This window comes from Euleptes europaea, chromosome 16 (genome assembly GCF_029931775.1).
Source record: "Euleptes europaea isolate rEulEur1 chromosome 16, rEulEur1.hap1, whole genome shotgun sequence".
NCBI lineage: Eukaryota > Metazoa > Chordata > Lepidosauria > Squamata > Sphaerodactylidae > Euleptes > Euleptes europaea.
The window spans coordinates 34,630,084-34,656,968 of NC_079327.1; the positions used below are offsets into that span (position 1 = coordinate 34,630,084).

At 40.8% G+C, this 26,885-nt stretch overlaps 1 protein-coding gene across 2 annotated transcripts in view; it reads right to left on the reverse strand.

Annotated features, from left to right (window-relative positions):
* Positions 1-26,885, reverse strand: part of GABRB3 (gamma-aminobutyric acid type A receptor subunit beta3) — a 237,345-nt gene that overhangs the window by 19,253 nt on the left and 191,207 nt on the right. For both annotated transcript variants that reach the window (XM_056861728.1, XM_056861729.1), the window contains 2 exons: positions 5,869-6,089; positions 278-360 (listed from right to left, as the gene is read on the reverse strand). In XM_056861728.1, coding sequence (XP_056717706.1) covers positions 278-360; positions 5,869-6,089 — 304 coding nt within the window. The remainder of the gene's footprint in view (positions 1-277; positions 361-5,868; positions 6,090-26,885) is intronic.

Here is a 26,885-nt window from a genome sequence, read left to right on the forward strand (position 1 = left end):
ATGAAAGAAAAATAGAAGAAAAAAAATCCAATGGGTATGATACGGCATACACTTTTATATCACACTGATTTCAGTGTGTTTGTGTGTGTGTGTGTGGGGGGAAACTATGCACAAAGTTAACTAACTTTCCCATTTAAATTAATGGTAGCTGAAAGTGCTTTGTCTGATTGATGTATGATATATATATAGTAATGGGAAACTTTTGTACTGATCTTATTCCATTTAGAAAGTATACATGTCTGAAATTAATCCATCAAGCATCTGCAGATATACATACAACTTTCTATTTCCAGTGTACAGTTCTGTTCATCTAATGGGTATCTTCTCAAGTCCATCATGCAAGCTGCAGTGGTTGTGATCCTGAAATGAAACATTACAGGAACAATGCCGATTTTATCTTACATTTGAAATAAATGTGCTTATAAAACTAAATGACAATTAACAGTAAAGTGAGCTACACAGAAATGAACTACTGCACCCGCCTCGCTATTTCTGCGGTGGGGATAATGGCTCTTTATCTGCACAGCCAAATTCTACTCAGACAAATGCATAGGAATGCATTTTATTGATTTTTTATATATACTCTGCTCTATCCCAAGGGTTCAAGGCAGCTTACAAAGCATGAAGTTATAACAACTGATAGATTATCCTTCTTAAAGCAGGTGCAGTGTTACTCATTGAGTAATCCTCATTAGACTGAGCAGAGCCCTATTTTTCTCCTTTTGGGGTAATCATACGGGCATGGGTTAAGAGGAAATGTACATGGAAACACAGGGAAGGAGAAGGGAGAACAGGATGGAGACATAAGAGGCATCCACAGAGCTCCTATTCCTCACTGCTTGTATATGCCTGTATATGCACAGACTGAGGAAGAGTAATATGGGTCAACTGAGTTCTATGGAGACAGTTGTTGGGTCATTCTAGGAAGTATCTGCCCCTTAAACAAAAATAGCAATTTAATAACCAAAATCCACCATCAAGTTATTCAGCATTAGTACAGCCAACTGAACAATAAATTGGTCAGACAGAGGTAAGGGTACCAAAGATCTTTGAAGGATCCACACAGCAGCAAGCAAAGAGAGAATAAATAACATACTCAAGGCTTGGAATAGCTTTGGGGTGCCTTTGCAGCTGGTTGGTGCCTTCGGGATAGACTTCCTTTTCTAGTAAGCATCTGCCAGTGCCCAGCTAATTCCTGAGGCAAGGTTCTCAGGAGGACCTCTGCTGTAGACACACTTTTTTCTTTACTGTGTAAGTGTAGCAGCTGTGACACCACAGCATACCCTCCAAAACTATGCTGTCTTAAACTGATGAGTACTTCAGCTAATTTTTGAAATTCCACACTTCTAGTAATTGCAAATTTGATATATTCGTGTTTGTTAGGATATGATATGATAACGTTTATTGTCTGTGGTCGAAGGCCATCACAATCCCCCATACAAAACATTAAAATAGCATTTTTGATAAAACCAACATCTACCTATATCAATGGAAATAGTTCGCACAGTCTCTTCTGGATAACCAAATGCTGAACAACTGAGTGATAATATCTTAAGTGATGCTTGTACATTGCTTGTACATCTGTTGTTATATGCCTTATTCCAGCCCTGTAATATATTTCCATTTTAAACAAGTTGTTCACTTGCTCTCATACTGAGTATTAGCCTTTTTATTACACATCTGGAAAACCAATATTTCCCCCCTCTAGAATGCAACTTCTGCATGTTTATGTTCACAAACACACACAGTCAGCAAGTCTTTAAAACCTCCAGCTTAAATGTTTACATGCAAAGTGCCACATTTTTAATTAGAGGGAGGAAACTTGTCACAGCACAAGGAATTGATCTCCAGCCGCTTTCATCTCAGCACAAAATTATTTAAACACATGCAACTCAGACCTGTGTGCAAATGTAACAAACAGGTATACAATTTTCTAGCATGATAGAGTTTATGAATTACTCTTAGTTTTGTATGCCCAGAGGGTTTTTTCCACTTATAGAAGCCCTCAGGAAAGAACTATTAAGTGTAGTCCTACGGTTATTTTTCTTGATGATTTTCTTAACACAATGCAGCTTCAAGGACTGTGTTTTTAAAAGGAAGACTGGAGTACAGGAGAAAGGCCTATTAGCAGAGTGTTAAGTTGCAGTAAGCAGTCAAAAGCTCTGCTCACGACCTGAGTTCGATCCCGACGGAAGTCAGTTTCAGGTAGCCGGCTCAAGGTTGACTCAGCCTTCCATCCTTCTGAGGTCGGTAAAATGAGTACCCAGCTTGCTGGGGATAAAGGGAAGATGACTGGGGAAGGCACTGGCAAACCACCCCTTAAACAAAGTCTGCCTTGGAAACGTCGGGATGTGACGTCACCCCATGGGTCAGGAATGACCCGGTGCTTGCACAGGGGACCTTTACCTTTATAATTTTCCCATTGAAACTTCTACACCAAATCTGGGTTATATTGTAAACTGGATTATTTCCCACTGGGTAAAAACAGCTGGAAGTGGCAATTTTTTGCAGAAAACTATTGAGATGTGAAAAAGTTAAATATCACTATTCCCTCCCATGGTAATCTCCCCTTTAACTAGCAACTACCACAGCAGCATTATGCTGAAAATCCAATGTGTTGTAGTGGTTAGAGTGTTAGATTAGGATGTGGGAGACTCAGATTTGCATTTCCACTCCATCATGGAAGTGTGGGCCAGTCACTCTCTCTCAGCATAACCTACTTTACAGGGATGTTTTGAGGATAAGATGGAGGACAAGAGAATAATGTAAGTTACTTTGGGTCCCCAATGGGGAGAAGGTGGAGTAAAATAAATAAACAAACAATTGTTAGGTCAAATAGTCACAAAGCTACATATTGCATAACCTTCAGATAAAAAGGTAAAGGTAAAAGTCCCCTGTGCAAGCACCGGGTCATTCCTGACCCATGGGGTGATGTCACATCCCAACATTTCCTAGGCAGACTGTGTTTACGGGGTGGCTTGCTAGTGCCTTCCCCAGTCATCTCTTTACCCCCAGCAAGCTGGGTACTCAGATAACCCGCTTATAATACAAAGTGGATAGGACATCAACAACAGAGTTATGGAATGCTGCTTGCTGGTCATGTATAATGGTTCTGGCCAGCAGAGGTACTTATTTTGAATAGTATTTAAATGCAATGGGAACTTATTCTGATTTCCTGAGGAGAGGTATTTATTGCCCCAAGATTCATAATGGGAACACTCTTGTTCATGTGAGAGGTGAAAGTGATGTTTGTCCTTTCCTGCTGCAGTTCCCCATGTCACAAGCCCAAGTATCCCCAACCCCTGAGGAGACATATGACTGCAATGGGAAGGGTTGTGGATCGTTGGATCCAGCTCCATGGTTGGGAGGTAAACAAGGAAAAGAATGTGTACTATTCCACATATTTAAAAATGCTAACTAAAGGGTTGATATTCTAAATCTGGAAATCACTTAATCTGGAAGATGATTGATTCTCGCTAATTACGAATTGTAAGCATGAGCCATTGCTATCAATATTAGTATTACTATCAACTTCAGCGAAGCTTAGATTAAAAAGGTAAAGGTCCCAGTGCAAGCATCATGGGGTGACATCACATTCAGACGTTTACGAGTCAGACTTTGTTTAAGGGGGGGGGGGTTGCCAGTGCCTTCCCCAGTCATCTCCCCTTTACCCCCAGCAAGCTGGATACTCATTTTACTGACCTCGGAAGGATGGAAGGCTGAGTCAACCTTGAGCCAGCTTCCTGAAACTGACTCCCAGGATCGAACTCAGGTCGTGAGCAGAGCTTTTGACTACAGTACTGCAGCTTACCACTCTGTGCCATGGGGCTCCTTGAAACTTAGATTACCTTTCCATATTTTTAGAACTAGATAGTTTCAAAGGGCAGCCATGTTGGTTTGCAATAGAACAGCTAAATACGAATCCAGTAGCGTCTCAGATACTTTAGAGACCATCCTATGGAGCTTTGAATCTCGAAAGCTCACAGCCTGAAAATCTTGTTGGTCTCTAAGGTGCTACTGGACTCAGATCTAGCTGTTTTAGAACCAAAGACTCCTTTAAACCACATTAGTGAAGAAGTGCTGGCACATGAATGCACAGTTATTTCCATATTCAACTAACAACTCTAACTGTAATATTTGAAGAGGCACTTGCATGAAGGAGATATACAGGTTGTAAGTGCAGATGATAAGACCAAAAACTGTTCTTTCAAACTTCCCACAACACAATTTCATACCATTTCAATGGATATTACTAATCACATCATTAGAACCAAACTAGTGATAGAAGAGCAATATGAACTAAACACCCTTGGGCTGTTGTACTTTCCACAGAAATATTTGTAATTAATATTTTACTCAACATGTTAAATATCATTCTGAGTCTAAAGTGCAGGAATGTAAATGAAATATTCTCAACATTTGGAAGTTCCAAAGCAGGTGTTGTTTGCTTTTAAGAAATACCGTGGTTTGGGCAATTTATCTTCAGTAAATTTGTTGAACTTACATCAAAGGTTGACACAATAAGCTCAGTTTCATATTAAGCAATCGCTCACTGTGGTTCTTTGGCTTTGTTCAATATACAAACGGTTTCTATTCCTACCTTTGTGGTGTTGTTGTCACAATAATAATGAGTACAGAGACAATGGAAGAAAGAGAATCTGCTTCTATTTTCTTGGAGAATATTTTTGTAAGCAGAAATGAAAGCACATTAGATCTTACTTTCATTGAAGTAGAATTTTACTCCTTTTACAATAAGGCTCTGTATGGGCATCATTCCCTTTTCTTTGGGCTGGAAAGGTTTTCCAGAGTTTATCGTTTCGGGTAATCCAGGTATTGCAGAGTACCCTCTTCCTGTTGGTGGGAAGCTTATATATAAGCTCAGTGACTGTACCACACTCTCTTTCAATGGAGCAAGGCTGGGAAAAACTGGGATACATAAAACACTGATTCTCTTTATATGCGCTGCTTACCTTTTCAACAAAAATTTCCAGCTCATTGGCAGGGAAAAGTTCCATTGAAACCCTCCCATATTAAGGGGAAAACCCATCTGATCTGACTCGCCGTGTGGTAAGATCACACGAACACATGAAGCTGCCTTATACTGAATCAGACCCTTGATCCATCCAAGTCAATATTGTCTACTCAGACCGACAGCAGTTTTCCAGGTTCTCAGGCAGAGGTCTTTCACATGACCTACTTGCCTAGTCCCTTTAAGTGGAGATGCCGGGGACTGAACCTGGGACCTCCTGCATGCCAAGCAGATGCTCTACCACTGAGCCACAGCCCCCTCGCTTAAGAGTCTCCCACTGTGACCCCATGTAAAAGGCTACTAGAAATGCTTCAGTGGGATGTACTCTAATGTGAGAGGCACCTTTGCACCTAACTATGTGGATCAGCGAAACCAGTGGAGAGTCTCCCTGCTTACACTGGTGTGGAGTTTCATCAAACAACTGGACTGGCCCATGCAATAATCCATTTCCAAATATTACAGCCACCAAACATAGTTGCTCCTAGCAAGCCTCCCATATAGGTAGCTGCAATGTGAGAATTCACCCTGTGATTTCAGCATCAGTGCTTTGCATATCCCCTGCTAACACTTTAAATGGACTTTAGTCTTAAAATGCTAAAAACTTAGGGTTCTGATACCTTCCTTGACATTGCAGCTTTTCTTATCAACGAATAAAGCCTGACTCAGGACACCGTTCAACAAAATTGGGGTAAGGTAAGAAATGTTAACAATTTTATTTATTCTCTACAGGCATCTTTCAGAGTTATATAATATGTTGCAGAGAGTACCTAAGAAAACAAAGATCAACAATACAAAGAACAAAACAATGTCAGAGAAATCACGGTTGCACAGCTACATACCTGAGGCTGTACAACACGGTGCCATCTGGATGAAGGCGAATCATTCGATTCTTCACAGTGACACCATGCACAAATGACTTCTTGTCATTTAAGAAGTAAGTATCAGGCACCCATAGTTGATCTGCTACTCTGTTATCAAGCGTAAGGTTTAGAGGAATCCCAGCATAGGATAGTCTTTTATCCCTCCAATATTGTTGAAAATACATAGTTAATGTGTAGTCCTGGTGGAGAGAAGAATCATTTAAGTTTTGTTATTTGGTACAGCTTTTTCATCTTTATATAACAAAGTTTTGTTGTAAACCTAGCTTTAGGAAATCCTGGCCTCAACTTTTGAGAGCTATTTCATAAACACAATATCATTTTGGATTTAGTTAGCAAATGGATGGAGAGGTTCAAATAAAACAATGATATAGGATACAGGTTGAAAATCCCTTATCTGGACTGCTTGGGACCAGAAGTGGTCTGTATTTTGAATCTTTCCGTATTTTGGAATATTTTGTCATTTTTGCATATACATAATGAGATATCTTGGGGATGGGACCCAAGTCTAAACACAAAATTCATTTATGTTTTATATATACTTTATACACATAGCCTGAATTTAATTTTAAACAATATTTTTTAATTTTGTATATGTTGAACCATCAATGACACTACTGTGGGCCTTTGAGTAATGCCTGCATGCCAGTCAGATCAGTCTGGAAATCGGATGTCTGGATAAGGGATACTCAACCTGTCGTTCAAAACCTGTAAAAATTGACTTCATTTTAGCTAAGGGAACTATCTTAGATATAACATTTGCTTTCGGGATATCACTTTTGGTCATCCATCCGGTTTGTTTTCTGAAATGCAAATTAGACATGACTTCCTCAAGAGAAAAAATATCCCCACTTTTAACTGGAAAAGCTCTCATTGGTAAAAGCTAGTAGTCACTACTGTTCAGAGGAATAACAGTTATATTCTACTTCCATTGCTCCTCAACAATTTTTATTAGTGCATCGTCAAAAGCACAATATACCCCCTGGCGCTCTATGCAATTTTCTGATCTAGAGTATAGGATCAAATACATTATCTACTAGTGATAGCTTAATTAAAGCTTTGTTTTAGTAGTAATAAAACCGCAAAGCTTTTTTATTGGCCTCTAATAGGTAAGTTGAAAAAAACAACAGCCAAATTTTAAAAACCCACAGGTACACATGTGTAGCATCAGAAAACACAATATAGTATAATATTAGTAATTTGATTAAACTGGAAGCAGTCTAAACATCGTATGTCCCAAGAAAGAATAAATAGCTAGGCAGGCACATCACAGCTCTATTTTGCTCTCTCCCTGGAGTTCCATTAAGATTCCAATTGGGGGAAAGCTCTACTGCAGAAAAGAAGAGAATAAAGTTTCCTGCCCAGCAACAGCACTGGTATCCTTGGTGTAGATGAGGAAGTATTAGCTTTCAAATCTGGACTGCTCTGTGCTGAAAGTCATCAGTGTTTGTACCAATGATGGAATACCACTATACTGTCACTAAACGGTGTACTAACCTATGCAAATCTTGCCTTAATTCATCTATGCAAGTTGTGTTTGTCAGTCCATATAAATAAAACAAAATGGGAGAGAGAGATGCATAAGCTTTCTGAAAAAGGTGTCACAGGCTTTGACATATACAGCACATGAACATGGTATTGGTGTTGTACATATGTAGAATATGGCACCACAAACACAACATACAGAAAATATATTTCCTTTTAAAATACTTAAATGTATTTCCTTTTAAAAGGAAGAAGAATACTCTTATGCAAAAGGCTTTCTGTCTCTTACATTTACATTTCACTGTTCACATTCTTACAGACACCTTAATAAGTTCAGGTAACTTATCAAGTAACATTCACTGCCTACTGGAGAACTTCCAGTCTATCATGACCTACTGGAGAAATTCCAGTCTATCATTACCAATGGCCTACTGGAGAAATTCCAGCTTGGACATCAGAATCAGTACTGGCTACTGGAATATCCATTAATAGCATACTGCTAGAATTCCAGCAGAATCACAGATGTTGAATGTCATGACATCATAGACAGGTGTACAAATGCACTGTCCAAATTATACAAATATTGTAATGTGAACTATATTATGTTTTATGATTTATATATGGATACTAGGCTTCTAGAAATTAATTCATAGGCTCAAATGAAAGCTATTTTTCTATAGATGAGAATGATATTAAATATGAATATATGGAGTAATGATAAAGCTTAAAACTGATTGTTTATAGTTAGCAATACAGTCTCCTGCCTTGAGAAATTCCAGCATGTTTAGGGAATAGGTGACTTGAAATATTGAAGGCTGCTTAAAATAGAGCAGTAACGCACAGCCTCAAGGTAACTGAAATAGTATAAATATAGACCCAGTAAGACTGGTACTTCAGACTTCTCTCTTAGAGAGTCTCAGAAAAGGCTGATTGGTATGTATGGATTTACTAATATATTATTCTAGAATTTGAATAAGATATTTTAACCTAAATCAGTGGTTTCTGACTGTTATATTTGAAATGTTGGATTAAGATTTGGAATAGTATGTAGAACTTGCTTGCTTAACAGTATACATTGTTACATACATTGTTGCTGCATATACAAACATTGTTAAATACATTGTTATTGAACATAAATACTTTATAAATTGCATTTACACATATTTACTGGAAGTATATCAATAAAAAGACTTGCTTTTTTAAAGTAGGTAAAGTAGTTGAGTCCTGCTTAGTAGGTGACTGGCTGAATAAGATAACATATCCCTTTTTAGGAAGGGGTCGATTCTAAGAGCTAGTCTCTTGAAAGGCACTGACCTGCTTCAAAGGGAGATGGGATGTTTTGCTCACATGATTCAAGCAACAAAAATGTGTGATTTATGATCACACAGTCTAGTTAAAAAGCACTGTAAATTTAATACATGTTGATAGGGAAAACATAGATTTCCCATTATACGAAAATAAAAATGTATTGCCAATCTGCCTTTGGCCAAGTGAAATTGGAAAAACACTCCTCCCAAATTATAAAGCAATCTCCAATTAAGAATAAAATTAATGAAGTTCTTAACAGCATAAATACCATAAAGTAGTTATTAACACTGGCTTCCATTTCCTTTTGAGTGAGAAATAAAATATTTTAACAAACTGGCCATAAAAATGGAGCAATTGGATGGCTTCTCAGAATAACTCTGTATTAAGCATTCATGTTTATAGTCAGCATACCCTATTCCTTCAGTGATACTGATCTGTAAACAGCTTATAGAAAACCGATATGCACTGTGAATTATTTATTATTTTAAACATTTATATCCCACCTCTCTACAACTGTAATTTAGGTGGTTACAACATAAGATTGAAAAACAATAATTAAAACTGTTGAAAATCCCTCAACCTACCCATCAAACCATACATCAGCAGGAGAAACAGATCAGAATTAAAACAGACATAAAAACAGAAAATAAGATTAAATGGATAATATCATAAATATTCAAAAACTAATATTAAAATAAGCCTAAAATTATCGGCATAGAAGACACATATTAACATGCATATGAAAAAAATATTGCTCCCACTGAAGAGTTTTTCTGTTGTGTCTCTGGTGGCAGCTTGGAATGTAAGCCCTGCTGGGGTATAGACAGGGTCACACACACATGTCCTTTCCTATCAGATCTTTTACTCCCTAACATCCCATTCCTGAGCTCTGGGGCAAAAGAGCTCAGGAGGTGTGCAAGTGGCTGCGCGGGTGTCTGGGCTGCTTGCGCCGTCACCCGGGCCACTTGCACTGCCAAAAGAGGCAGGGATGCTGGTGTTGGGGTGCTCACGCTAGCCTCCCTGCACTGGCGTGGCAGAGCAGCCCTGGGATGCCGGCTCAGCCTCCCGCCGATGTCCCAACGGTGCAAATTCCCACACCGTCATCAGGGCGCATTCCCAGGGCGTTCCAGGGAGTGGAGCTGCCAGTAGGCAGCTTCTTGATCCCTTTCAGGCCGGGAACGCCCCCTCCAACAACCGCATTGCTGCGCCAGGTTTTTCCTGGCACAGTCTTACTGTTTTGAATGGGGAAAATGGCCCTATTGTCAGAAAAAAAAATTTTTTTTAAGGCCTCTTGGTGGCCAGGGAACAACATTGGAGGTGTTGTGGCAGCGCCTCAGCCACGCCATCCCCAGCCGCCAAAAGGCTCAGGAATGAGCTGTAAGTCTCAAGGAAACTTGTAAGCTAGAATGGTCTTGCAGAAGATTCCTATATGCCATGGAGCACCAGAGGAGCACCAGAGGAGGCAGCAGTGGTGGCCCAGAAAACATTTATCTCTGCAATATCTGGACTCAATTACTGGACTCAAATTCAAAACCTCTGAAGGACAAGGTATATCTATCTTGTTAGCTCTGTCTCCTCAGCTAATTCCCCCAACTAAAGTGGAGAATGCCTATTTAGGGTAACAACAGAGGTGAGACATCACAATCTGGTTTTCCTGGAAGTGACAACACCCACCTTTGGAGATGGCTGCCATTCCATGTTCCCACTCCTCTTGGTTTCCCACTGGTTGCAAGGCCAGGCCTGGCAACTCTAATTACAACTCTAATTACAAGTATATAGTATACCCTGCAGTTGTGGACAAGTTTACATCGGGACCACAACACGCAGCATACAAACAAGGATAAAAGAACATGAAAGATACTGCAGACTTGGCCAACCTGAGAAATCAGCAGTGGCTGAACATGGACTGACCCAAACAGGACACAGGGTCTTATTCCAAGACACTGAAAGACAACTATTTTGTTAGATTGCACAGAGAAGCCATTGAAATTCATAAACATCAGCACAACTTTAACAGAAAAGAAGAGAGTTTAAGAATGAATAAGGCTTGGCTTCCTGTCCTGAAAACCTCTAGACTAACAAAGACTACAGCCCACAATAGCCATGCGGATTAGCTTTGGATTCACACATTAACAGATCACTTCAGGATACAATGGTTCCATATTAACATACCACACCCTCATTAGCACGTTATCTTGATACTTACAGGACATTGATTAACACATTACCTTTGATACTTTTTGCAGGACAATGATTCAGCTCAAACCCAACCCCTTTCTGACTATATATTACTCTTCCTACACACTTGACACTGAGAGACACTGTCCTTCACTGTTACTCCTCTGAAGATGCCTGCCACAGCTGCTAGCGAAACGTCAGGAAAGAAAATACCAAGACCACGGTCACACAGCCCGGATAACCTACAAGAATCTAATTACAACGTTTTAAATGTTTGTCTTAGTCTCAGTGAGAAAGGAGTGTAAATAAATTAAAATAAATAAATAGGAGTAATGAGTGAATTCAGTCCACTCCCAAGTGTTAATAGCTAGACAGGGTAGGATTAAGATACAATCGTGATGGAAAATACAGTATGAGACATGCTAATCACATCCAACAAGGTTGTACAGAGATAGATAGCTAGATAGATAGATAGATAGATAGATAGATAGATAGATAGATAGATAGAGAGAGAGAGACAGACAGACAGATAGATAGATAGATAGTATAGATTATATAATATTTTATATAAATTATATAAATTTTATATGATAGCCTGACAGCAAGCAGGGATGGCAGGAGCCCCAGACCCCCTCCTACCATTGCCCCCTAGCAGAAGGGGGTTTGCTGCATGGCAACTGGCCTGGAACAGCTGCCGGGGGAGGAGTCCCAAGCTTTTGGCTCTGCACTGGACTGGCAGCTCAGGCAGTTGCCAGGCCCTCCCTTGGACAGGGTGCTATGGGGAGGCAGAGCCCCACCATGCTGAGTGGAGAGGATAACCACACAATTCTTGAACTAATTCCCTTGCAGGAGCAGACTCCTGTGGAGTGGATGCCAAGGTGGACCCATTATTTGCTGTTGGACATGAGCACCATACAGGTGAGGGTGTTTCAGATAGCATGAGCATTTGCCAGAGGGGCTGCCGTGGCAGAGGTCCATCCCAAGGGCCACTTGGCAACTCCTGAGGAACATTTCCACACCCACCAAGGAGCCCTTGGCCCATTGTTGGGGATGCTAAGGAGGTTGCACCCAAAGAAAGCCAAACAAATACACTGTTGTCCTGCCAGTTGCCACATAACTAAACCCTATAGGGACTGAACTAGCAGTGCCATAGTTGCACCATGGCTGGCCACTGCAGCACTGACAGGATTGCTCTATATGTCAGGGAAACAGGACAATAGAAGGCACAGACACCCAGTGCCTTTTTCTGCACTCAAAATGACTGCTCTACTCAAAGACACAGTTGAGTTTTGTTGTCTCTTTTCCCTCAGCACATATGATCACTGATGAGCCGTGAAAATCCACATCAGCTGAAGCAATCATTCACAGATTATACATTTCATATCCAAGGCATACTGAAATAGGCTACCTTTTCAGGAACAAGAATTTGTGCAGATTGCAACTATGTAGAATTGGTTATAGGCAAAAGAATGCCTCTATGGCACAAAGCCAACTGAAAAGAAAATTGGTGTCAGAGTTTCTGCATGTTTCTTATTGTTAGCTTGTTGGATCTCAAGATTTAATCAACCATTCTGGGACTGAAGGCAATGAAAACTGGCACCAATTGCTTGGCTACTAATATTTTGGCAGCTGTCAAAAGGTTCCAGGTTAGGTTGAAATACAGTTGCCTTTAGGACCCGCGTTCAGAGATTGAATTATTAACATCTGGCCTGTTATTATTTCAATAGCCAATGTAATCCCCCCCCCCAATACTTCTGGGAAACCTCGCCACATGTGAAAAGAATCTGCTCTTGGTTTGGAAAACATCCAGCAGGAATCATCAAAGGTATTATGAAAGTTACTAATTCAGCTGGGATTCAAATAACAACACTAGAAAGGTTTATAGACCTCTTTTAAATTCATACAGAGAGAACAAGCTAGACCTGTAACTGGCAGTATCTCCCACGTGTCAGCAAGATATTACTATTTATTGTTTCGAAATTTAAATCATGTATCTTCTCAGATATCAAATTTAAGTATAAGCATTTGAAAAATAGCTTCATTGACCCTTCAACTTCCAATTCTTGGTGAGTGAAAATGAAATTCTTAAACTGCCAGTAATGAAACTGGGGGAGGGGGAAAGTAGTTTATCTAACATAATTCCTTAATCTACTCAGGCATTGAGAATTCTTAATGATATCCTGAATCAGACGACGTTATGGTTAAAAGAGCTATTTTATCCCCAGGTGTAACAAAATCTAGCTTATATTACTGCAATGCACTCCGTGTGGGGCTGCCCTTGAAAAGTGTTCAGAAACTTCAATTAGAATGCTGCAGCCAGGATGTTGAGTGGGTTGCAGGGACCATATTGCTCCAGTCTTGGATCATCTGCACAGGCTCCCAGTTTGTTTCTGAACATAGTTCAAGGTGCTGGTGTTGAACTTTAAGGCTCTATGTGGCTTGGGGCCAGCATACCTGAAGAACTGGTCGTCTATTCCCTTACAAACCTACTCAACCACTAAGACATCTTCAGAGGCCCTGCTTCGGATGCCCCAACCTTCTAAGATTGGATGGGTGGCAAACCAGGAAAGGGCCTTGTAGGTGACGGCACCAAAACTCAGGAACTTTCTCCCCTAAGAGACTCACCTGTCCATTCCTGTTGCCATCTTCCACCAGCGGGTGAAGACTTTTTTTGTTTCGTCTGGCATGCCCTCAGTGATCTCTCCTCCATGCCCTATGTTTTAATTGTTTTTATATTTTTGTATGTGTATTTCAGCTTGGTTTTTTTTTTTTAATAAAACTGAACTGAAGCTTGGTTTTAATTGTTTTAATGATGTGTTTTTATTTGGATTTAATGGTTTTTACAACATGTTATTATTATAAAGGTTTTTATCTGTTAGTCCTTGGTGGCCTTGATGAAGGCAGAAAAGAAGGGTATCAATTTTGAAAATAAATAAAATAAATAAATTTATCTGGTGTGAAGGGTGCATAAAGAAAAATTCCAATGTGACAATATGGCTGTAATTTAACATATGAATAGTGCCATCCTAAGCAGTCATATCCTTCTAAGCCTATTGACTTTAGGATTGCACTTTAGTTCAGACTTCTAAATCCAGTACTCTCATGAGGTTATTTAGGGTATTGTAGCCCAGTCTTTGAATTGTAATATTTAATTCATGGTACATTGTGTTCTGGGCACAGATTGTAGAATTACAAGTTCACTATCTCACTTTCAGGAGGAAAACCTTTTGGGATCTGGCACTGGATGCAGAGTAGCATGCAATGCCTATACCAAAGGCTCTTACACAGATGCTGCTTGTGACATTGTCATGCCAAGAGTTTCTTTTAGGTTATCCTGTGATAACACACAATCATATCTTTCAAGTGAGAGACATCCTATATAAATGAGCTAAATATAAATAAATGAAAGTAATGGTAAATAGTAAATTACTATAGCTGCTGAGCATAACAATTTATTTACAGGGAGAATAAGAACTCTTTAGAATGATGCTCTGGAACATCAGGTCCTGGCAACTAACGTGTGTTTTCTCTGTCTAGTGTTCTGGGGTGACCTGGAAGCTAAGTGACTGCAAGTGCTGTCGGCTATACAAGCTCCAAGCCTTTGTAAGAGGAAGAATCTGATTCAGTCTCCTTCCCCTGATATGGAATTCTTCCTCCTTCTTCGAAAACTGACAGGGCTCCATTTCACACTAGCTGGACAGGCATGAGAGGGTCTCACCCTCTGTTGTTACGAAGAAATTGCAGTCTTCCTAGAACAAAGACCACCAAGGGACCACGGACACGAGTATGAGAAATGCTGCCCTAGAAGATGTTCTTCTCTCTTCCTTTTGCCACTCACATTTAGAGAAACTTTCAGATGAAGAATAGAAAAAAAACAGAGCTTATTTTATGTTTGCATTACATCAAGGTTCACTCACACAAAAACCAATATTTGTCACCTTTTACACCAAGCTACTTTTGTTCACTTGTGTATTACTAAAGACATTTCTTTTGTTTATTTTTTAGCAAAGTTTTCAACAATTCCCCCCTTCCCCTTCTGGAATATTAGTGTATCTAGTAGCTATCAGGGCATGTTGTACAATCCTGGAAGACTGTGTGTTGCAAGACATAACTGCCTAAGCCTTCCAGATTATTGCTTATGTTGCTTATACAGACATTCTCTGGGAAAGAATGCAGTTTAAGTATTGAAAATCAATAGCTGTTAATGGCTAGTTACGATTAGTAATAGGTCAGTGCTAAATAAGTGTGTATCTTTGTTTTGCCTCTTTGGTCTAGAGGTTGTAACAATAATTTTGATATACTAATTTTCCGACTCTGGTGCAACCAAAACTGCCTCTTCAAGTCCATGCCACTATTCTGGTGTTCATAATTGTACTGAGAAAGGTTGCCATATCAACCAGTGTTAGAGATACTGCATGCAAGAGATGGTTGGTTGGCATAGCAACGAGAGGCACGATACCTTCATTTCGACATGTGAAGAGAAATTGACCACAGCAGCACAAGAGACTAGTATTCTGTGTACAGGAAGAAAGAAGATGGGACAATGTCATGAAATGGTTTTTGTTGTGACATAGTCAGCTATTTCCCACATTATGTGAAAGACAATCCATCAATGGAGCCATGCATGAAATCAAGATCAGGAACCCTGATCTTCAGATAAATATTGATGCATACACCAAGCATATAAAATGTAGTATGGATGCTTTTGTGAAAAAATAAAAAAAATAAAGATTTTAAATGGCTTACAGTACAACTCTGACTTCTACATAATCTAATCTGCATTAGTTTTATCAGCATTGCCTAAGGGTTGATGCAAGTGACAATTTATATGCAGGATTACATAGAAGTTGCAGGTGCCTTTATGATTTATTAAGGGTGTCTATAACATTTGAAAGTAGACTCTCTTTATCCATGGATGAGTGTAATGAAACAATCTAGCATAAACTCTATAACATGCCTGTCTGTGTACTCCCAAAGCAGGATCTAACAAGGGGTTATGGAACTGTTTCGCACTGGGCAAGACTAATTAAAAGTATGGAGTGCTGTATATATAATGCAGAAGTATGATGGGCTGCATGCATAATTCAGAAGCAAAGCTGCAAATTGATGTGAAAATTCCTCAGTAATATCCAGCTCTATCAATAAATGGTCCTTAGTTTAAGAAAATAAGGCCACACAGTTCTAGCTCAAAAATTGTGCCTCCGAAGACACTGGGTTGCATCCAACATTCAGTTTCTGTTAATGGAACACACTTCCATCTGTGGAACAGAACTTTTCATCCTCCCCCTTCCCAGTTCAGCCCACTGAGCTCCCTGAAATAGTCCTCTGTCCTCCAGGACCAGCATTTTCCATTCTGCTGACAGACGTGCCTCTTGACAGTAGAAAATTCAGCCTGAATCTAACCCAACACACTTCGCATGAAAATTAATCTTGGATTTTGAAAAAAGTCCATATTGTACACAGGGCCATATAAATCCCCGTGCAACTCAAGGATCTGCAGCATAAAATTTTGTCCAATATAATAATATAATTTTAGCCAGCTATCACTGATAACTGAGTCCATTATCACTGTATCTTGAGTGCTTACACAACATCCTGAGTTAGTCAGTACTACATCACAGTTATTCACTACATTACATGCCAGGCTACATTAAATTTTGAATTATTTAAACTATTTGGCATAAGCTACATCATATGCCTATCAGCAAACTTCCAAATCAGGATCCAAAAGGGACTGCTAAACTGTTCTGCTCTGGTTAAGTACAGGATGGCTAATGAGAAGTATGGTAGAAGTATGGTAGGTTGCTATCACTGAGGACACTCAGATTGCAGTTCTCAAAAAAAATTACTGGGAGAAAGCAATATTGAAGAAAATTGGATTTAGGATTGGCTTAAAATTGGTTTAGGATTGCTCTCTCAGTTACCTATCTGATACTTAAGGGTGCATAACTAGCATCCACATTCTCTGTACAACACCAATACACACAGTATGAAACTGCTCAACAATGCATAAAGATTGCACTTCAAGGGTGTGCATGAAGAAGCATGAGCTGAGATGTGGATGCAGTGTGTTGCAGGATTCAGGCAGCCATTAGGTAAGGCTTCAGAGGAAAGATGCAACCATAAGAGTAACAATGTCAAATATTTTGATTCACTGAGAAAAACTTTATGAAATTTAATCTCTAGAAAATTACGAGTCAGAAAGACAAATAACCCTTGGCTGAGCAAAGTACTAAAACTGCTTCACATAGCACAAAATTTCTTCCTTTTTAAAGCTAACATTCACAAAGGAATTGGGTGGATTTATTTAGAATCATTTTAATGACTTGAAAGAAGCTAGCAAAACATCCAAAGACCTGACTTTATTCTGTGACTGAAGCAATGGAAGAGGCCACACATTGCCTTGGAGCGGGAAAAAAAAAGGTTCTTTGACACTGGCTCCTGTTTCCAAATTACGCTCAAGTTATATTGTTCAATCCTTCCCCTGAAAATTGAGGAAACTTTAAATTGGCACAATATAACTGCTTTGTCTAGCTTAGCGGTTGATGTAATATTTTGCCCTAAAACCTGTTGGGATAAAAATTATATTGACTGGGCCTGCAGTGTTGGGAAAGGGAGATTTCACTCACGTGCCCGGCACTTCCATTTTTTCCTAATCCCCTGCCCCCTGCTTTATGCCTCAGGAAGAAAAAAAGGATCTTATTGGGCTTTTTCCTTTTTTTAATTAGGAGGAGGGAGCATTTCTGTTTTTTATGATTATGTAATATATCTGCAATTCTAGTCATGGAACTCTGGTATCACATCTAGTTTGGCCAGAACATGATCAAGCAGTCTGATCTACCCAAGGCCTGTGGAATGCAGGCTATGATGAAGAAAGCACTGGGCTAATGGAACACACTAAAGGGAGAATGGGGCTGCAGTTTAGGATTGTAAATTCATCCCATTTATAAACAAAGTGAAAATTTCATCTGACACGTTTATGATGCTCATTTTTATGATAACTACATGTCAAGTAGGGATGAATAGATTCTCGTTCGCCATCCCATTTAAGATTAAATTCTGCTCTACTTTTTTTTGGCGGGGGTGGGTGGGTGGGATGATCTTCTATCCAATTTCACATACATTGAGAAATAGAAACCCAAGGGTAAATACAGAATGGTCATCACCTCTTCACTTTTAAATTTTAAAAATTAATTTCTTTCCTCAGTGTCTGCTTAGATGGCAGAATTTTTAAGGGCCATTACGGTGCCCTTAAGAAGTCCAGCAATTTAGAGAATGCATAAAATGTGCCTCCAATGGCTTTCATAAGATTCCTCAGTATATGACAGTGTGGAGACAGATAATTTTTTTCTGATACCACTGGGCATGCTTTCCCACAATTAATGTATCTCTGAAAAAACACACCCCTCATTTCAGTGAGGGGGTATGATATGAATTAGTTTTTGTATTACATCAGAGAATCTTACAGCTACACCTAGTCTAGATAAAACAGAGGAGCTGAGTATCATTCATGTGGCCTCTGGAGTATTTATGGCACTCACTCTAGATTTCAGAGTGTTTTCTACCAGTAGTTTCTAACATGTAGCTCAAGTGCTATAGAAACACGTAAAAGTCTCCCACAACCAAGTCTAAAATCTGTTCACCTGATAAGAGTGGAACTATGAAAGCAAGATGCCTCCTATTCCCAAGCTGGACAGAATGGCAAAGCTGATGATTTTGAAAGCCACTGAGACTCAACACTGAGAAAGCCACGGAATCAACAGAATTTCACTTCCCTGTTTCTTTCCTAGAATAGATCATCTGCCAGAGTGACCATAGCAGTTTCAGTCCCAAACCTAGACTTGAAGACAGACTGGAATGAATCCAGATAATCCATGTCAATCACTGTACTTTTGTGACTAGATTTTTAGGTTTTGTGATTTGCTAAAAACCATGTTACCTTAGTAAACCAGTCACTGTAAGTGATGATACAACGTATTTTGAATTGTAAAACAATTCCTTTTTATTGTAAATACTTCTGAAAATAGTAAAATGAAAAGATATACGCACAATATATACAAGCTTCAAACAAAAGAATATAGATCTAATATGAAATACAGTTACAAATCAGTTACTAACCCATCAATGACCATGCTAGGAAAGGGTTCTCAAACCAAACAGCACGCAAGCATGTTTGATAGAGAATTTCCCATACAGACTGTCAGCAACAAGTCTGGGGGATAAAGTCCCTTACAGACTGTATGCAACAAGTCTGGGGGATAGAGTCCCAATTTCTCTCAAATTTCAAGTCCTTTTTATACAATTTTGGGGGCTGGTGTTTTGGGAACCAATAAGATGAGTCTTGGGAATGTTGTCATTTCCCCAGACTTCAAAGGAACTTCAAAGGACTTGTGATGCATGGAATCAGATTAAAAGTCTGTTTCCAAGTATCTACTTTAACCTTGATGTCATAAATTGATGGATGACATCAGGAGATTGTCATATAAACACATACGGTTCACATAGCATTTCTAAGTTTCACACCCATTGTCTAGCTATTAAGTCACAACATCTTTTATCTCAAAGTTATATATATATTGCATCTTGATTAACTTCTAAGCAAATCAATATCTAAGAAATTCGTCTACCCAGAGGAAAAGGCAGAGAAGCTGAAATACAAAAGGTGTCTGTACTCATTTTTTCTGTTCTTGCAAGTACAATAAACAAACTGATATCTGTAGTTTGGCATGGCTCCTAGACTGTCAGCTGACAGATGAGCTAACTTCTCACAGACAGTTACATTTCTCATAAACGCTGTTATACAGACAAAACAATAGAAGACCGAGAATTAAATGTATTTAAAGCTGTAATATATCAAAACCTATACTCAATATATTGAAAACCTACAACAATACGTGTAGTTAAGCCGCTGCCCAGTGCTTCAGCAATTTGTCTTAAAAGAGAATGTTTGTAATTGAACAACAGGTAGCATAATTGTTTGGGCTGAAGGAGGATTTCGTCAGCACTGCTAAACCCTTCTCTCAGTGAGGCATTAACTACATTCTGGACTTAATCAATCATTCCTTCTCAGCAAGATATTATTGGTAAAAGCATTATAAAAGATACCATTGACTATGGTATCTTTCTAGGCTTCCCAACGAGGATGGGCCTTGGAGGCACTGTTTGGGTTAGATCTGGTCCTTCCTGGAAGACAAGATTCAGGGAGTAGAGTTGGGGAACTTCTGTGCCATGATAATCAGCTTATGGAGTACAGCAAGGTTCCACTTTGTCTCCCATGCTATTTAACGTCTGCATGAAATCACTGGAAGATATCGTTTGGAGATCTGCAATGAAAGAAGGCTGAGTCAGGTCGCTCTTGGCCTGAGTCCAGGCCTTTGTGAAGCCCATCTCCTGTGGTGAGCCTACCCTTTCTCCTTCCATTACCTCTTGCAAGGTTTGCAACACCAGAGAGAACTGAAGGGGAGGTGTGGCTGTCATTCAGATGTGGCCATAGCTCTGGCTGGCCCTGGGAAGCAAGCCCTACTTGTCATTTGTCAGGGCTAATTGCTCTGCCCCCTTGGGATTAGGTCAGTACTAATATGTGTGAGTCTTGCCTGTCAGGTTAGCCCACCCTTACTACTGGCACCAGCAGTGCCCAGCCCCAGCAAGCTTTCAACAGTCAGCCAGCTGTGCTGGAGTGCCTGAGCCCTCCCTGCCTAGCCAGCCCTCCTGCATCACTGGGGCCAGAGGAGTGAGGCCCCCGTCACTGTTTGGCAGTGGGCTTACTTGCCCCTCAGTTGAGAGGCTGGCTCCTGCCCTTCCCCACCCAGGATCCCCAGTAAATTTGGGAGTGCTGAGATTGCCGCTGAACACTGTGTACCAAGAGGAAAGCTAAATCACAAATAGGTGTACAATCTTACTGGATGGGTGTTGCATTCCTCATGAAAGATTAGGTACACATTTTAAGGGGACACCTGACATTATAATGTTTCTGGATGAAGAGCTGGCAGAGGTGGCGAGGAGCACCTTTATCAGCTTAGGCTGGTTTACCTGTTGAGGCTATTTCTTGAGAAATCTGACTTTGCCACTATTACACTTGCCTTGATAACATCTGGTAATATGCTGGACATGGGGTTGCCTTTGAAAATGGTTAAGAAACTACTAATGGTACTACAGTGAGGGAAAAAAGTATTTGATTCCCTGCTAAATTTGCCCGTTTGCCCTCTGATGAAGAAATGACCAGTCCATAATTTTAATGGTAGGTTTATTGTAGCTGTGAGAGACCGAATAACAACAGGAAAAACCCCAGAAACCCAGAAGACAAAAGTCAGAACTTGATGTGCATTATAATGAGTGAAATAAGTATTTGATCCCCTATCAACCAGCCAGATTAGGGTTAGGGTTAGGGTTCTGCTGTCGACAGAAGCAATCAATCCATCAGATTCCAAACTAGCCACCATGACCAAGACCAAAGAGCTGTCCAAGGATGTCAGGGACAAGATTGTAGACCTGCACAAGGCTGGACTGGGCTACAAGACTATTGCCAAGCAGCTTGGTGAGAAGGTGACAACCCTAACCCTAACTGTCAACCTCCCTCGGTCTGGGGCTCCATACAAGATCTCATCTCGTGGAGTTGCAATGTTCATGAGAACGGTGATGAAGCAGCCCAGAACTACACGGGGGGAACTTGTCAATGATCTCAGGGCAGCTGAAAACAGTTGGTAACACACTACGCCGTGAAGGACTGAGATCTTGCAGAGCCCGCAAGGTCCCCTTGCTCAAGACAGCACATGTACAGGCCCATCTGCACTTTGCCAATGCACATCTGAATGACCCAGAGGAGAACTGGGTGAAAGTGTTGTGGTCAGATGAGACCAAAATTGAGCTCTTTGGCATCAACTCAACTCACCGTGTTTGGAGGAGGAGGAATGCTGCCTACGACACCAAGAACACCATCCCCACCGTCAAACATGGAGGGGGACATATTATGTTTTGGGGGTGTTTTTCTGCTAAGGGGACAGGACACCTTCACCGCATCGAAGGGATGATGGATGGGACCATGTATCGTCAAATCTTGGGTGAGCACCTCCTTCCCTCAGCAAGGGCATTGAAAATGGGTCGAGGATGGGTATTCCAGCATGACAGTGACCCAAAACACACAGCCAAGGCAACAAAGGAGTGGCTCAAGAAAAAGCACATTAAGGTCCTGGAGTGGCCTAGCCAGTCTCCAGACCTTAATCCCATCGAAAATCTGTGGAGGGAGCTGAAGGTTCGAGTAGCTACACATCAGCCTCGAAATCTTACTGACTTGGAGAAGATCTGCAAAGAGGAGTGAGACAAAATACCTCCTGAGATGTGTGCAAACCTGGTGGCCACCTACAAGAAACATCTGACCTCTGTAATTGCCAACAAGGGTTTTGCCACCAAGTACTAAGTCCTCTTTTGCAAAGGGATCAAATACTTATTTCACTCATAATGCACATCAATCTCTGACTTTTGTCTTCTGGGTTTCTGGGGGTTTTCCTGTTGTTATTCTGTCTCTCACAGCTACAATAGACCTACCATTAAAATTACGGACTGGTCATTTCTTCGTCAGAGGGCAAACGGGCAAATTCAGCAGGGGATCAAATACTTTTTCCCCTCACTGTATATGTAACAGTCAGGGGTCTATTTCAATGAGCATAAGCAACCCATACTACGTAAACTGCCTCAACCCACATCAGCCAGCTCAGGCAGGCCTTTCTGTGGGAAATCCTCCCTTTCAGAAGCACTGCTGATGTGAGGCTTTCTTGGCTGCCTCAGACTGTGGAATGTCTCCCTCATAAGGGATCTTTAACATAATCTGTACAGGACATTCAGCCATCCTTTAAGGCTTTATTTATTTAAAGATTTACATACTGCACTCTTCTGAATCTGTTAAAGGCAGCTTATTTCAGAAGGTCTTTGAGGCGATTCAGTGGATTTACAAAGTTTTAAATTGTCTTGGGGCTTTAAAAAAAATCATGGATAGGTTTTAGAGGTGTTATGATGTCCTATGCTATTTTTGTAAGCCATCTTGATCTTGCCATGAAAAGGTGGCCAAGAAGTATACTGAGTAAAAATGATAGAAGGATAAGGATAAAATAGGTTGGTAGGCTGCATCACTCTTAGAACTCTGACAACCCTGTCAGTTTGCAATAACTGGAATTTGCCCAAGCAATAGTTGCCCCGAAATAACAACATCTGGTAATCATGCTGCTACTAAAGAGGTATCCAGGTTGGAGCAGATGCAAGCATTTTTATCCTCAAAATGCTTAGCAAATAAATCACAGCAGGCTGACAAGGGTTCATTATAACCATTCCAGGGCCTAGATAAAATGGATCCCTTGCTACTTACAAAATTTCGATTGGGCTGTGCACAAATATAATTGTGACACAATATCTGCCACGGAGTAGACTCTGCAATGGGCCCTAGCCTATATTTAACTGGACTTGCCCTATGTTGTTCTCCCATTTCTACTCTAGTCATTGTTGCGGCTAATTCATCACTTCAAGCTCCCTAGGAAACACAGCTACGCTCTATTCAGCGGGAGAGGTCATTCTAGCACACGAAACAATCTGGAGCAGCCCCATCGTTATAATGAAAGCCGTGAAGTCCTGAGCTGTCCCTGATAAAGTGCCCTAAGAATGCATGTTGATATCCTCAGCACCAAAAACCTGGAAATCCTGAACACCAGCTCAGGCAGGGAATGTTGCCTAGTAGCGACGGGAGTGTTTCTCTATTTCATTCCTCAAATGTTCAGAATACACACATATATATTCTAGTTTAAAACAATTGTATTTTCACAATGTAATTCATTTAACATCTGTTTCTGGAAAATGTTAACAGATGCTCCTAATTATTATCTTTCAATGCCTGTGCATCCACAATATGAGCACTCACATGACAAATTAGGTTTGCATGAAATGAAGGTAAAATGAGTAAGAAACAAACAAACAGTATGTGGTTGATTAAACTAGCTATCATTAAGTTTGGAATCTGGAAAAATAAACCATACCAAATACTGTTATTTTACATTCAGAGAGGGAGCATGTATGTACATTTTACTAGAGAATTTACTTGACATTTCCTTCAACACACAACCTGAGGAATGTATTATATTCAAAAACTCCATCCACTTCTCCATCCATCAAAATCCTTTATAACCCTTGATGGTTTAAACACATTACATCAAGGCTTTTGATTCAATACGAATCATATTTTGATTCAATATGAAATTTTGACCATTATAGTCATGGGACACAATTATACCCATGGGTGCAACTGCAAACTGATGGATAAATGATTTCATTTTTTAAACTACAAATAATACTTAAAATCAGATTTAAAATGATGCAATTTATCATGAGTAGTATGAACCAGTCTATCTTCCACATTATATGAAGACTTCATTCCCACTAACTTTAATTTCACATGACTAGATTTTCAGGTTATAATCATCCATATAATAAACTATGAATTTTTTTTGAGAGCAAACACCTTTTAAGAATTTTCCACTGGAATATGATTTCTGAAATATTTAAGATACTGGATATGAATAAATATTTTTACACATACACATTCAGTTTTTTAATGCATTTAAAAATCTAGACCCAACATGGCATCTTTTATAAGTATGCTTCCATTGTCAAACCACATCATCTGGACTCATACCAATAAGCATTGATACTGACAGCAATATTTCAGAATTTCTGTGGCCACAGTTGTTACAGACTTAATTAAATCAACATTATGTTATGTGGTTCTATAGTACAAGCTGCTTACATTGGACTCGTCTATACAACTGGCAAGAATCTTATTTAAGCAGCTGTTATGCTATAACCATTGAGGCTGAGGGCTTCCTCTTGGGATTCTTCTTCTCCATCCTTAGGGTAAGACCCATTGCAAAAAATAATAGCTAAGCTGCCACCTATTTATCTGAATGATGTCAACTAAGCTTATACTGTTGCTGATTTGCCCAAGTTGTCTAATTAAACTGGCTGGCTGTTTTCAATATAGTATAATCATGCCTAGTAGTATAACGGTGGGAGGAGAGAATCTGGTGCACCAGTTGGCATGGCCAAGCTCCACTCTCCAGCCTTTGATGGGCTGCCACTGATCAGGTGTAAATTGGATGACAGTTTTTTAAAGAAGCTGCTAATTGTGGTGGCCACCCAAATGGGCAGCAACTCCCACCGGCCATGTGGGGGTCAGTGTGCTGGATAGAGGTGAGGGGGCTCAGGATCAACAATGGAAGACCAGAATCCAGAAAGTTGAAATAATCCAGCTAAATGATGACAGGGAATTTCACCGAGGGGCAGAAGGAAAGCATGTATTTTGCAATGATTTAGAGAGAGCGTTGAAATTATTTGGCAACAGACTGAATATTGGAAAAACAGCAGTCAAATATAGAGCCTATTTACATGATGGGTGGTGACTCTTAGCGGATATGAAGAGTGTATGAAGAGAAGGCGGTTTAGGAGAAAAGATGAGATGTTCATTGTTGGACATATTGAGTTTGAGATGGTGATGAGTTGGAAATCAGCAAGCAATGTAGAGCCAAGAATTTTAATTACTCATACTGTTTAATAATAACAGTATCCCCACTTTTACTCAATATGTTAGAATGATCAGACATTAATTTGTAATCAGTTTCAGTTTAAGCATTATTCATTTAAAAGCAATTACAAAAAAAAAAAAAAAAACACCATATGGGTACAGTGCTATGTAAAAACAGATCTCAAATAATAACCAGGGCTTTCTAGAGGTTACCTGGGCCATAATCTAGAACACAGTGAAATTCACCAAGCTGAAACATATTGGCCTGGAGACAGAGAACAATCTGACTACACATTATGGTTTATAAGGATGTCGGTCTGGATTCCCCAGAAGTGACTAGGGGTGTGCATATCAATATGCCGAATGACACCCCCCCTCAAAAAAAAATACCACATGGAGGCCTGATCCAGCAAGTAGCATAGAAAGGACATCAGGGGTGTTCTAATCCCCATAGCCCCGTGTTGGCGAACCTATGGCACGAGTGCCACTTCCGGCACGCGTAGCCCTCTCTGCCGGCACGCGCAGTTCCTCCAAGCAGCTGTCCTTTCCAGATCTGCCCTGCCCCGGATGGGGGAGGCTGTAGCCCAGGGGTGGGGAACCTCCGACATCATTGGCGGTGGCCCCCAGACTCTCCCACAGAAGCCGCCGCCATTGCCGCCGCTGGAGCGTGCACGGCCGGCCAGGTGGGTGGGAGAGTGGGGAACAGAAGCCGAGCGCCCACACTCGGCATGGCCAGCGGCTTCTCCGGCGCCCTCTGGGCCTGTGCAGGTGGAGGGGCGTGGCTGGCTGGTGGGCGCGAAGGTGGGCCTGAGCCACACCGCTGCATTGTTGGCCTTCCTTGGGCTGCTCTGCCTCTCCTGCCCCTTCACCCTTCCTCTCCCAGCTCCTTCTCCCTCACCCAGGACCTGCCCCAGCCCTCCATGGGTGTGTAGGAGCGGGGCAGGACATCGAGCCTCCGCGGGAAGGGAAGGGTCTTCCGGTGCCCTGTGCGCTGCGGGCTGTTCTGCGTGCACTCTTTTTCTTTCTTTATTTCTCTCCCTCCCTTCCTTCCCCTTCCCCCTCCCTTCCCCTTCCCCCTCCCTTCCCTTCTTCCCTTCCTTCCTTCCTTCTTTCCCTCCAGCGGCTTCTCCGGCACCCTCTGGGTCTGCGCGGGCAGAGGGGCGTGCAGTCCTATTCCACCTTTGAAGTGCCCACAAGCCATCCTCCAAACACTTTTCCATTTGTCTTGATATGTTGAGAGAAAACACTAAGGAACTAGTTGCCAATCTCCAGGTACTAGCTGGAGATCTGCTATTACAAGTGATCTCCAACCAATAGAGATCAGTTCCCCTGGAAAAAATTGCCACTTTGGCAATTGGACTCTATGGCACTGAAGTCCTTCCCCAAACCCCACCCTCCTCAGGCGCCACCCCAAAAACCTCCCACTCGTGGCGAAGAGGAACTTGGCAAC